This window comes from Egretta garzetta, unplaced genomic scaffold (genome assembly GCF_000687185.1).
Source record: "Egretta garzetta isolate BGI_Z169 unplaced genomic scaffold, ASM68718v1 scaffold397, whole genome shotgun sequence".
Taxonomy (NCBI): domain Eukaryota; kingdom Metazoa; phylum Chordata; class Aves; order Pelecaniformes; family Ardeidae; genus Egretta; species Egretta garzetta.
This window is the reverse complement of record NW_009260493.1, coordinates 5,583,544-5,596,041: the sequence shown is the minus strand read 5'-3', so window position 1 is coordinate 5,596,041 and position 12,498 is coordinate 5,583,544. Positions and strand designations below refer to the sequence as shown.

General features: G+C 36.4%; 1 protein-coding gene across 6 annotated transcripts in view; it reads right to left on the bottom strand.

Moving 5' to 3' along the window:
* Nucleotides 1-12,498, bottom strand: part of REPS1 (RALBP1 associated Eps domain containing 1) — a 63,136-nt gene that overhangs the window by 36,295 nt on the left and 14,343 nt on the right. For 4 of the 6 annotated variants that reach the window (XM_035899809.1, XM_009644322.2, XM_009644323.2 and 1 more), the window contains exons 2-3: nt 11,079-11,202; nt 6,553-6,749 (exon numbers count right to left, since the gene is read on the bottom strand). In XM_035899809.1, coding sequence (XP_035755702.1) covers nt 6,553-6,749; nt 11,079-11,199 — 318 coding nt within the window. In that variant the 5' untranslated portion in view covers nt 11,200-11,202. Of the gene's footprint in view, nt 1-1,486; nt 1,619-6,552; nt 6,750-11,078; nt 11,203-12,498 lie in introns of all 6 variants that reach the window. The other 2 variants (XM_035899810.1, XM_035899808.1) reach the window with 1 other exon arrangement.

Genomic DNA, 12,498 nt, shown 5'->3' with positions numbered 1-12,498 from the left:
CCCAGTGCAATCCCAGTCACTCTGATGGCATTCATTGATCCAGCTTACTAGAAGCTTAAGAGAGCTAACTCCTTGATTTTTTTTTTTAAATATGTATATGGTTATATATAGTTATATACATACAAAAATATGTGTGCGTGTACATATATATATATATATATATATATATATAAAATGCCTCAGTCAAAACACTAATGGCTCAATGCAAGTGTAAAGAAGGAAGATGCAAGCCAGAAAAGACTGGGGAGGAGGCAGGACTGTAGAAACTGACTCAAATTCAGAAGCAGCCATGGGAAAACACAGTGAGTAGGGATTTATTGAAACCATAACTACATACAGGTTCATTCACCCCTTAATATGTAAGTTAGCATCAACTATGTATCTGCCTTTGCAGTGGGTGAGAAGTTGTCATTTTCATGTCACTCATGCCCAGGAAATTTTGTACAAACCATGTTTTTGCTTCAGTTTTGCGCCGAGCTTCACATTTTAGTAAACAGAGGCAAAATGTTCATTAGAACCACCTCTGTTCCTTGACTGCAACATCCACTCTCATAAACTGAGTGTGTATGTTGCAGGTGAGGAAGCAGGATTGTTCACTTCCATCTGTCCGATCTATTAATAAAAGAAACTGATTTTGAAAGCCTGAAATACCTGGGATCAGATTTTCGAGTATTAGGGTACAGAACCTAACTTAACTGCTCTTCAAAATCCTGACATGTAACACCTACAACAGTTTGCCTAATCTGGTTTACTGATAACTTGGCAATTTTGAATTTCATCGATTTTAACAGAATTTACCCACCTAATCTCTTTAGGAACTTTAACAATTTTACTCACCATCTGCATATTGCAGTTGATGTATCATTAGATCAACTACTATTAAAATCTGGTTTAGCACTTTTAATGCAATTATTTTTAAACATTTAAAACACTTTTCTCTCCAAAAAAACCTCAATAAAAATCACAGCAATTACAATGTTCTGGTTTTTACTATCTTAAGACATTTATTTTTCCTCTTCAAATTATTCCAGAAAGTCGACCTAAATAAAAGCGTGTTGACATAAATTGTTAATAACTATTTAGCATTTTCATGTTAAATCAAACTGCTGAGAACATTCTTATCAATAACTGATAAAAAAATAATGTTATAGCTAACAGGCAAAAATTAAGTAAACCATCTTAATTAAAATAAAACACATTAATGAAGTTGTAAAAAAGCATGATTTTTGTCAGACTGGAATTACAAAACCAAGACATTACAAAGGACTCAGAACTTGGAATTTTTTTGGACTGACAAGCAGTTACTAAAAATAGCATGTTAGTTAAAAAAGGTGATACAATATATGGCACTAAAAGAAGAACCTTAGTGAAGATAAGTCAAACAAACTGGCGTAAGGCAACACAATACTGTGCTAAAGCAACTCTGGAGGGATCTCAACCTCAACAGGGCATTGCAAGCATACACGAGTCAAATGAGATTATAAACCTTTTCCTGGATCTCACACCTCGGGGCCAGAAGAAAGCCTCCTAAGGAGAATTCCAGAGACAATGAAGCCAGACATGGTATCCGAAGGGTAGCTCTAAGGGTGTTGTGATCCAGGTCCTGATACCACACAGCCTGCATAAGAGTCAGGGAACAGATCCATCATGAAGAAAGATTATGCTAGTGATGGTAATTGCATTGCAGAACCCATATTTTTGTCATCAACTAGCATTCGTACTGAAGAACAAAATAGTCCACAGTTCAATGTGAACTTCTCCACATGCAGCACTACATGTTTTTAGAGAGGGGAGGTGTCATTCAGCCAATTACAAACTTGTTAGTCTAACCTCAACAGCTTGAAAGGTTTATACTAGATTTTGAAGAAAATAATTAAAAACACAAAGACAAATGGAAAAGGGATCAATCATAGCATGGGAAATTTCACCTAAGTTGGCTGACATTATTTTTGTGATTTTCTAGACAAAGGAACTGCACTACATTTCACCTGAACCTCGGCTTACTTCAGCAGAGTGCCATACAAGATTATTCCAACAATGTGGAGATTAATACAAGAATCAAAGGTACAAAAGAACTGGCTACAGAAGGAGCAAAGTTGGACTGTACAAGAATGGGAATTACGGGATTGAAGGGAAGTTTCTAATAATGTTCCTGAATGACTGATTGGGGGAATGACCTAATTTGATACTTTAGGTAACTGTTTATGCACACTAGATAGCATGCTGATGAATTCTGACAACAAATGTAAGGAGGCATCAGATGGATAGATTCCTTTCAGGACATAGGTAACAGAAAACTATCAAGTTTTAAAATATAAAATACAGTTTCTTGCATAATAGAAATTAATACCAAAGTGCATAATGAGAATCAATCAGCTGAAAACAGAAGACTGGATACACAGGTCAACTATCAGACCACTACAATATGTCATATTTGACAGATTTGCTTTATTCACAGCTGCTAAGGTATATGAGGTGAGATATATCAAGCAGAAGTAGGGAAGTACCCTCCAAAATGGTATTAACACTAGTGAGATCTCATTTGGAACAAGAAATACAAATCTAGTAAAATATTTTCAATAAGAACAAATTCAAATTGGATCAAAGGCAGAGAAGGATTAGGAGGATTACTGGTAACTACTTTATGAGATGAAACTGAGACTATGGATTGTTTTGTTAAGCAAAACAAAGGTAAAGGGGAATACAATTGTTCTCCAGTAAGTACTAGTGGTGTTCTGCAGCAAATACTAAGGACAAAGCTGTTAAAAGAACAGGTATTACCTGATCTGAGTAAAGCTAAGTGTAAATTTCTAGGAATATTCCACACTCTTCCTACTAAGGCTCTGGAATAGTTTTCCCCAACACAGCCAGTGTGGATAAAAGGTTGCAATTTCAAGAAAGAACCCCGACTACTTTTGGAACACTAATCTAATACAATTTCTCATGATAATAGGCACAGGACATCTTTTCCAGCTCTGTGCTCCCAAACAATTTATTTAATACCAGATATATCTTATGCGGAATTGCCTGTTCAATCTACAAAACAGAAGTGAACAGAAATGGACTACTGGCAAAACCTTAAAAGAAAGTCACACAACTTCTCACACAGTTAAAAAAAGCTGAAATGATCAAATTTTGACTGCTACAGCTGCCAAATTTGAGCTGTCCCCTCTTAAGGCTGCAATGATGCAGCAATAAATTGATATAATGTAGAGCACTAGTATTATGCTTAATGCACACATGAGTAGATGTGTACCTTTTCTTTTCACCCGACATAGCAAAGTTCAGCCTATGAGCATTTGTCATGTTTCTTTCAGCTGTTAGAACCTCAATATCAAATGAAACTAGCCACCCTCCTCTCCTGGAAAAGGTGGCAAGCCTGATTAAAAGTATCCTAAAGCAGTATGTGATCAACACCTGGATCACACTTAAAGACACTGGGGAAAAGTATTTGCTTTTTGGCTTTAACACAAAAGATAAAACATTCAAAGGCAATATCTAACAGACTGATATTGAGAACATTTAGTCACTCAAAAGCTACTTTCAGAAGACAGAAAATGCTTCCTAATCTCAGTTGTTGCTGCTGCTTCTAAGAAACTGCTTTTAGTGTGTTTGTCTTATTCCTTCAAAAAAATAAAAAAAGCTTCCATCTACAGTGACAGCTCCTAATTCTACTAGGAGGATTTCTTTAAAAAAAACAACAAAACACACCAAAACCCACAAGAACTCAGAATCTAGATTCTCAAGATTAGCCTAAATTAACATTTTTAGTAGCATAGCTGATACTACCCAGGCACAGAGGTCTATATATACACTGTGGTTAACATACCTATGTCAACAAAAGTGCTCGTATATATGTCACATTGTCAGCAGAAGTGTTCCAATTTATTTAGCCTCTATTATTTAGGAAGAAGAAATTATGCCAGCAGGAAAAAAATTTCCCCCAATGTTTTATCTCCACTAGGATGTGCAGTCAACATGCCATCTAGTGAGTAAAGGCATCTTTCATTACTTGGCTTGACTCCTAGAATCAGTTCTGTAGTTTCCATGACAGCTGGGCACAACTTCAGTCATCTTCTATTAGCACTAACAATATTTAAAAGATACAAGCTTCTGGACAGTGCTATATTTACATAATATTTAGCCATTATAAACTAAAAATGGCACCACAGAAATGGCTAGAGATATAAAAAGGATGTTACTGAACTTAGCTCCAGCTTACTTTAAAAGATGAACTCATTTATAGCTGCTCTTTGGAAACACCTGATTGCCATTTCCTGATGCCCTGCCCCTGAGTGAAGCTCACCGAGTGGAACTGCCAAAATAACACACTGATAAAGAAATAGTTTTAGCTAGGACATTTCAGCACACAATACTTCAAGTCAAATTCTTTTACATAAATTGTTTGTAATTCTAAGATACTAACCTATGCATGACAAATTTCACTCATATGGAAAGCTGCATATGAACAAACCCAGTTTATAAAGATATCTTATGATTTCACACAAATAATATTTCAGACAGAGTATGCCATGAAATCAATGTATTTTGAAGCGCCAGACATATTACCAAAGCCAGTAAACAGTTTTAAAGGGGGGGAAACAACTCAAACCCCAGACTCACTAATGAAGTATCTAACAGCTACATGACAAGCTCTAAGAGTGAAATACCCAAACTTGACTTTGACACAAATTCCTCCAGAAAGAACAGTCATCCCTAGGAAAATGACTTGCTGTAATTTACTTCTCAGACTTCAGCTCTTCTCATTCTCATCACTGAAAGAGGTGGCATACAATGAGGATTCACAATCTGAACCTCCTTCTAGATTTTATAAATCTTGAGTGGTATCGCCAGGTAAAGACAACTGGATCAGCAATTTCTACAAAAACGTGACTAAAAACTGTATCTGTCTTCTGGAAAATAAACCAATTAGAGTATTTATAGAAACCTGAGCTCAAGCCCCTTTCTCAGCTTAAGGAGATTCAAACTCATCAGCTTGCTTCTAATGTGGTGTCCAAATCAATAAATATTAAGACTGGGACAAGAAGGCTGCTCGAATGGATTCATTGTACAGTCAGAAATGTAGAATCAACCACAGAAAATGCAGTTTTACAATAGGGTACAAAATCAGACAACACTTTCCTGATGTTCTAGACCATGAAAACAGCTTAAAACTCCTGGACTCAATGCTGTGTTGTCTGTTACATTTGCTCCAAGTCTGTTTTCTGGGCCAGATCTCTCAAAGGACTTACACAGAGTTTCTTTATTCTGATGATCCCATACAGACTTGTGTGAAAGAGCTACCAAGCTGCTCCTATCAGCCAAGATAAGAAATTAAATTTGGATGCTTACACACCTTTGTGAATATGTGGCTGCTTTATCCAGAACCCAAAGGCCTCAAACATCATTTTGCCATTTTAAAGTTACTCCAGTACAGGTTATTGTATCAAACTGCAGCTGTTCACTAAAACTCAACACTATGATGGAAGCATACAAAAAAACTATTTCAACAAAACTAAAACCCCATCATCAGATCAAGGAGATCTGCAATTGTTGATTTATTCACAAAGCACTTGGGAGCACTCTCAAACACACCTAACCCAAACTAGACAAAAGACAGGCTATCTTCAGATCTACTGCCAGCCCTCCTTTCGTTACAGTCTCCACCTCCAGTTTGGGAGAAAGGAAGTGGCAGCTAAACACTGATTATAGATGGCCTCTGCTAATTTGCTTTCTCTTTATATTGGATCAGTCTGGGTTATTCCCAGAGAGACTAATACATGTTTATGAGTGATTCCTGGATTCTCAGGGAGATTAAGGGATGTTTGCAAGTTTCTCAACTCTTCACAAAACAAGCCCAGGAAAGAGCATACCATGGGGAAGAAAACAGGTCACTCAGCAGTTATGCACAGACACACATACACCCAGCAAAACTTGTAATTTGCACTCAGTGTTCTTGTTTGTAGAAAAGACAATCAGAAAAAATATTTCCCCATGAAAAGACAGTGTAAAGACTATAAAAACCAAGAAGTTATGAGGAGGCACAGAGTTGTAAGCCTTTACAGTTGTCAATTATTCAGATATCCTATAGCTGAAGATGAAAGGACCAGTGAGCAAAAGGAAATCAGTTTTCTCATTATTAGAACACAATAAAAAGCTATGTGAAAGCTTCTCTTATTTCTGGTTCCTACTGCCTCTACCTAACAGGTAAATAGCTGAATAATCATATGCAAGGCAGAGAAAAGTAACTGAGAATTTAAAAAAAAAAATTCTAAATAAAGTATTTTAGATTTAAAGATACAGGAGCATGTTGAAGGACTAGAAATCCAGTCCACCAACATTTTAAACACAGATTATAAGACTTGATAAAAAAAAGTCTCTCCTACATGCAAGTATTTCAGCAGCATATATGGTGGTCTTGTATAATATAGATCAGTGAGATTTTTTTTTAAGAAACTATATCGAAAGCAAAGCTTAGAAGCCCTATCAAATTGACAACTATGCAGAAAAGTATTAGTTAAGAGTCCCATCTAAATTTTTAAGTTAATTTACCTGTTGATCAGTTGATGTACGTTGCTGAACTGCATCATGGCTCACAGAGCCTTTTTTGACTTGTATTCTGCCAGGTGGAGGAGGAATCACACCTGAATATGAAGCTGGGTTATCAGCATCTGAAGAATACAAGGCTGTGTGTCTTGCTTCTTGTTCATTCTTTGACACAACAAATCTGGGAAGAGGGAGGTCCTTCACTGTTAAAAAAAAAAAAGAGAGCAGGCCATTTACTATATAGAAGTATGACACTTAAAAATAAAAACGCAATTCTATTTTGTAGTTAAAATTTCACACATGCCTCAATTACTTAAATAGAGACTGCTGCTATAGTTAAGCCAACATCTGCCTGTCGGAAAAAAGCAAATAACCTTTATGCATTATACTTAACAATTCTTGCTACCCAAGGTCTTGTTTTGGTATACAAAGAGGTCTTCACATAGCTCCATAACACTTTTGCTCTACAACTCTGCATTAAATGCAGTAGCAATCAGATAATCAGGATTTAGCTCATTTTTTCTTAGTTTTGCTAATATGTAATTATTGAAAGGTGATTTTCAAAGTTTATTTACCATTTCTAGCACGTGTAAGACAGTCTTCATACAGAATGGTTCATCAGCAAAACAAATGCTAAAATACTGCAGTGCATTCAACATGATCTTTTTGCGAGCTGATGTCGTGTTTATATTTACAACAGATAGTATAATCTAGTCTTACTGAAAAAACTGCAACCACTGTTTAAACACATCTATGTACAACTTTCTACAACAGAATCTAAATTAGCTGTTTTACTGGGATAGAACTGGAAAAATTCCAGTATCACCTCACTTTGTTACCAACACCTATAAAGCAAAAGTTTCTACAAAATGCTAGGAGGTCCTCAGCTTTATGTACCACAGTTCAGAGTAGCCCGACATAAAAATCAGGCTGTGTAAGTCTTTGATTTTTCTCTTCAAGATTTCTACCATTTTTCTGAATCCCAACCATAACTTTCTTACTGGTCCACTGTAAATAAAAATAAACTGCTAATTTGCTACAGACCTTACTTGGAAATTATTTTTCCAACACAAAACAAATTTACAAGCATGGGTCAAATTTAATTTCTCTCGCTGACTGCTTAGATTGATTACTTTTGGTATGGAAAATAAATCAGCAGCACTAACAACTGTATTAAAATATGAGATGAAACTGCATATAGTTTATCACATAAAACATTTTTATGTTTATTATATAAACATCAAACTTATTTGTATTTGAAGACTGTCCTTTGAATTCATAGTATTCGACAGCTCTAGACTCCTTTATGTATCTATCCAGTATTAAAGAACAACACTTCAGGAAGAACATAAATTCTTCATTTAAGCCTCTGTCACTAAGCACACATCAGTGTGCCAAACAGCTTTCATCACAGGGAAGGAGCATGCAACACAGCCTCTTTGCTAAATTTGCAGTTACCCATCACATGGAAACACTGTTAAAGCAATTCCTGATGCCTTCCTCATTCCTAGATGCCCATTTTCACATTAGCATTGTACCCCACGTTGCATTAGGGAAGTTATTCACGTAAACTGTGAACTACAGCCAGCCAAAAAGTGAAAAAGTCATTACAGACAAGTGAAAGTGTGTGTGCTTGCAAAACAGGGTATAATACAGACACTAGAACATCCAACTGACACAAGGGAAGTCTATGCAATTGATTGCTCCCACATGAGGCTTTGGCATGAGATATCTAGCACTACTGCACAAAATAATAGAGAAGGCTCAGAAGGAACACAAAATACTCTATTGGCTTCTTTAAAAACAAGACTAGATAAATATAGATTTGTTTTACTGTACTAAGTTTCTACATGGCCAATTGAAATCTGCCATTTTTACCTCTCTCTTCGCTGTCTTTCCCCGTAACAGCAGAAAAACCTCATTTTAACACTACAACATTTGTTACCATTCAGAAATCCCTCAATTATAAATGCGATAGCTGTTAGGAACAGAATTAAATCTTGATATTGAATAAATGAGAAAGTTCTCTGTACTTGTTATGCCCACATGCTTGTCAACATTTTCTTCACCAAAACCAGTATTTCTAACTTAGAAAATAAACATTACTTTGAAACAGACACTGCACATTAGTTTCTCAATTTTTAGGATTTTTTACAATTTTTAGAAAATTTTCTGGGACAGCAAAGGTAAAACAGATTGAGAGGCTTGTAGTATAATAACCAAAGCCAGTATTTTTGCTACACTGCACATCTGAGTAATCAAAAAAGCACTTAGTTAACTAAGAATCAACTGGATGACACTTGTGTTGGATGGACTTAGCACTCAAAATTTGACTGTAGTCTTCACTCAGCAACTCACATAAAGCAAGCCTCCTGTCTGCTTGAGACAAATAGTGAACCAAAGAGCAAAAGAAACAAGAGAGAAAATACCAAAAGAGTGAATAGCATGAAGACAATCATTGAATAAAACACACATAGAATGCAGAGCTAAAAAGTAGATGTCCTAAAATATAAGCTTTAACAAATTGTATATGTTTTACTTTGAAGAGAGAAAGAATATATGGTTTAGTTTGGGATGGCTCTAACAGTTCATCTTCAAGACCTCTTGGAGATGACAGTGGGCAGAACCCAGCTGGCCAGGCTGCCGAACCCCAGTTTTCAAAGGAATGTAACCCAAGCTCAGAATCATTTTATGAGTCTTCAGCCTGCTGTATTTTAGCTGTTTAGTAGCTGCTACAACACTTGAATCATCCTAGGAGCAGGAACTTCACAGACAGGACTGGAACCACTGCAACCAAGGCAACAGACAACCAAAGCTAAAAACAGTTAGGGTAAAAATAAATGTTCCGTCAATTGTACTTGTTGTATTTAGTAGGTCTGGAACCAGTTACAGAAGTTTGTTCCTAGAAGTCTAGAACCCATTACAAGTATTTCTAGTATTGTCATGAATCAAAGAAATGTATTCCATTATGAAAGTTCCAATGGCTGCTGATTTTACAGCAACTTATTTTCTATTTTGGAATTAATTTGTACCTTCATTGCAATGCCTTTCTTCCAATTTCTTCTGACTTTTTTTTTTAAAATAGGAAAACTCCTTCCAGTTAAGGTATCTTGCCTTAAAATAAAACCAAGCATATAAAAACCCTGGAAAAAGCTACATACACAGGTTTTAGTCTTTGCTGTCTTTAACAGGCATTTGATGAGAAATCCCGATTATTATATCAAGTCCCAGTTCTATCAGATATGAAGAGTCAAAGGTCCCTTTGCAAAGTTTCTGATTCTAGGGCATGCTTCTACAACTTGCTTAAGCTTTAGATTTGGGAACACTCATCAGGAAAACTGTTCATAAATATAGGGTGGCTTATGAGCAGAAAGGAACTTGAACACTAGCAGAACGTTGACTGAAACCATGCACTTTTCCGAAAAGCTACAGAAAACCATGAAAGCTGTTTGTACAAGCCTAGAATAAACATAACTGTAAAAGCATACACAATGATTCCTTTCTTTTTTTATAGCTGTGCCAAATACATCATCCTGTCAAATAGTTTTTAACATAGTCTCCTTAACTACTCTGTTTAATCTGTATCCTTTAGACACATAAAACTCCTAAGCTTTCTTTTAATTACTAGCATATATAAACTATATCATAACACACATTCTGCAGACATAAAATCTACTAGGGAAGTCACCTTAATGCAAAGCTGTGCTCCAAAGATAGCTCTAAGTTGTGACTCATGCACTGTGCTGCAAAGGGCTACAGTGGCTTAAAACTCACTACTTCATCTTCCTAAGTTTCTTTTCATCTCACAGAGCAACATCGACATGGATCCACTTATGTCACTCAGAAAGCTACAGTAGAGCCTCATATCAAAGCTCTTTCTGCTGTTCTGAACCATCTTCCTAGAGTGTTTTTTTTCTCCTGTTCCTATTTCACTAGCCACACCACAGCTGACCTTTGAAAAGCAGGATAACAGGTGTTTTGGCTGATACCAGACTTCAAACATCTTTTACAAGTCAGTTTTTTCACTAGAAAAAAAAAAATCTTAAACCACATATCTTCATATTTGTGCTAAAACTGTCAAGCCAAGCGCAAAGGAATGTGACTTTAGAAAAGATGACCTTTCACTTGTTGCAATCAAGGCTTCATAAACTCAGAGAGTACAAAAGCCTGCAAATGTTGTGTTATTCTTTTCCTTCCAATTCACATATTAGTACTTTATTCAGAGTATAGAGCACACAAGTTCTCACATTAGTAACCTATAGAATGAACTTGTACCTACAAAATAGTCAGTAACAGTTGTTCATTTACATCATGATGAACACAACACTTAGTAAGAGTAAGGTATTTCACCTTGCATTTATTGCATAGTAAGAATACCCTCCCTCTAGTTTACCCATGACTTTTTTTTAAAGTTAGCAACATGTATATAAAGACATAGCACACTAATTTACAAGATTGCTCTATAAGAAACTGAGAGTCACATACAGTAATTCTGCTTAGCTACTCAATTCCCCACCAGCCCTGTGATTTACCTGTATTTAAGCTTTCCACTCTTAGAGGGAGACCAGACTGGGCCACAGCAACAAGTTTCAGAGCAATGTAAAATTGACTTCTTCCAAAATAGCCAAGTCTTTTTGCACCACAAAGCTCCATAATCTGAAACAAAACACATAGTTACTTGTACAAAGAAACTTAAAACACAAACTGCTCCAAAGAGATTTCATACATTTAAGAGCAGCATGCCTTGCATTAAATGCTCTTAACAACTTCATATATACAATCTTTCAGTAACAACTTCACCATGAGACATGATTCCTCACGATAAGCAAAAGCATCAAGTCTAAAACTTAAGTTTTTTCCAATTATCCACCTTTTCTTTCACCTAGGCTTTAGAGGTTCTACAGAGCTGATGCAAGAGAGTAAGAGAGAGTAACTGGGGTCATGTTCATTTAAATAAAACAAACACCACCCCCCTCCAAACATCAAGAAAGCACATAATAAACATCCTATGTCACTATTAGCTATTCCATTAGCAGCTATATTGTCTGTCTTCAGTAACTGCAACAGAAAGGGAATAGCATTCAACATTTCTAGTATTACATCGTCAGAAGTAATTCACAAACACAAAATGAAGATTTTTCAAATAATTCACAAAATTGAATAGCGTGTTACTGATGAAGTTAGAGAACTGGTCTGCCCCAAACTTCTCCTTGAAGAATTTCAATGACGAGGTTAGAATTTTTAAGAAGTGAAAAAGCCAGACAATTGCAAACGGTACCTTCCAGTCTTTTCTGATATAAGCTTGCTATAGTTCAAACTTTTAACTTGTAAAACAAACCTCTAAAGCATTCATTCAGAACATAAAGAAGTATCCACACATATGCATGGATTTTAGCAGTGAAGGAGAATGCAGAACTTCAGGTTCTCCAAACAATGCCACAGATGCTGTTTCATTTCAGAAATACAATGAAGAATCTGTGTTCTTTTATTCCCTTTTCTTACCCTGTGTTCCATACAATGGAAAGGTGGTTTTGTCTTTTGTTATGAATTTTGAGAAATTTTGGTCCCTCCAGACAGCAGCCATGTATTCAAACATACTGACTGCACACCCCTCTGCATCAAAGACCTGCAAACTTGCTGAGGGTGCAGTCCTGCTTGTGCCAGGTCACTGATAGGATACTAAGCATGGTATGTCGCAAGCCGGACTCTCTGAGCTCAATGATCCAGACTGTCTTTTTATCTACCTAGCAATCTCATCTAGACTGTAATGTTCTGAATGAGACAAAGATGCTTTTGGAAACCATGGTGAAAGCCTTCTTGAAGTCAAGGTAGATGACTCATGAGGTTCAACAAGGCCAAGTGCAAGGTCCTGCACCTGGGTCGGGGTAACCCTCGGTATCAGTACAGGCTGGGGGAAGAAAGGATCGAGAGCAGCCCTGCCGAGAGGGACCT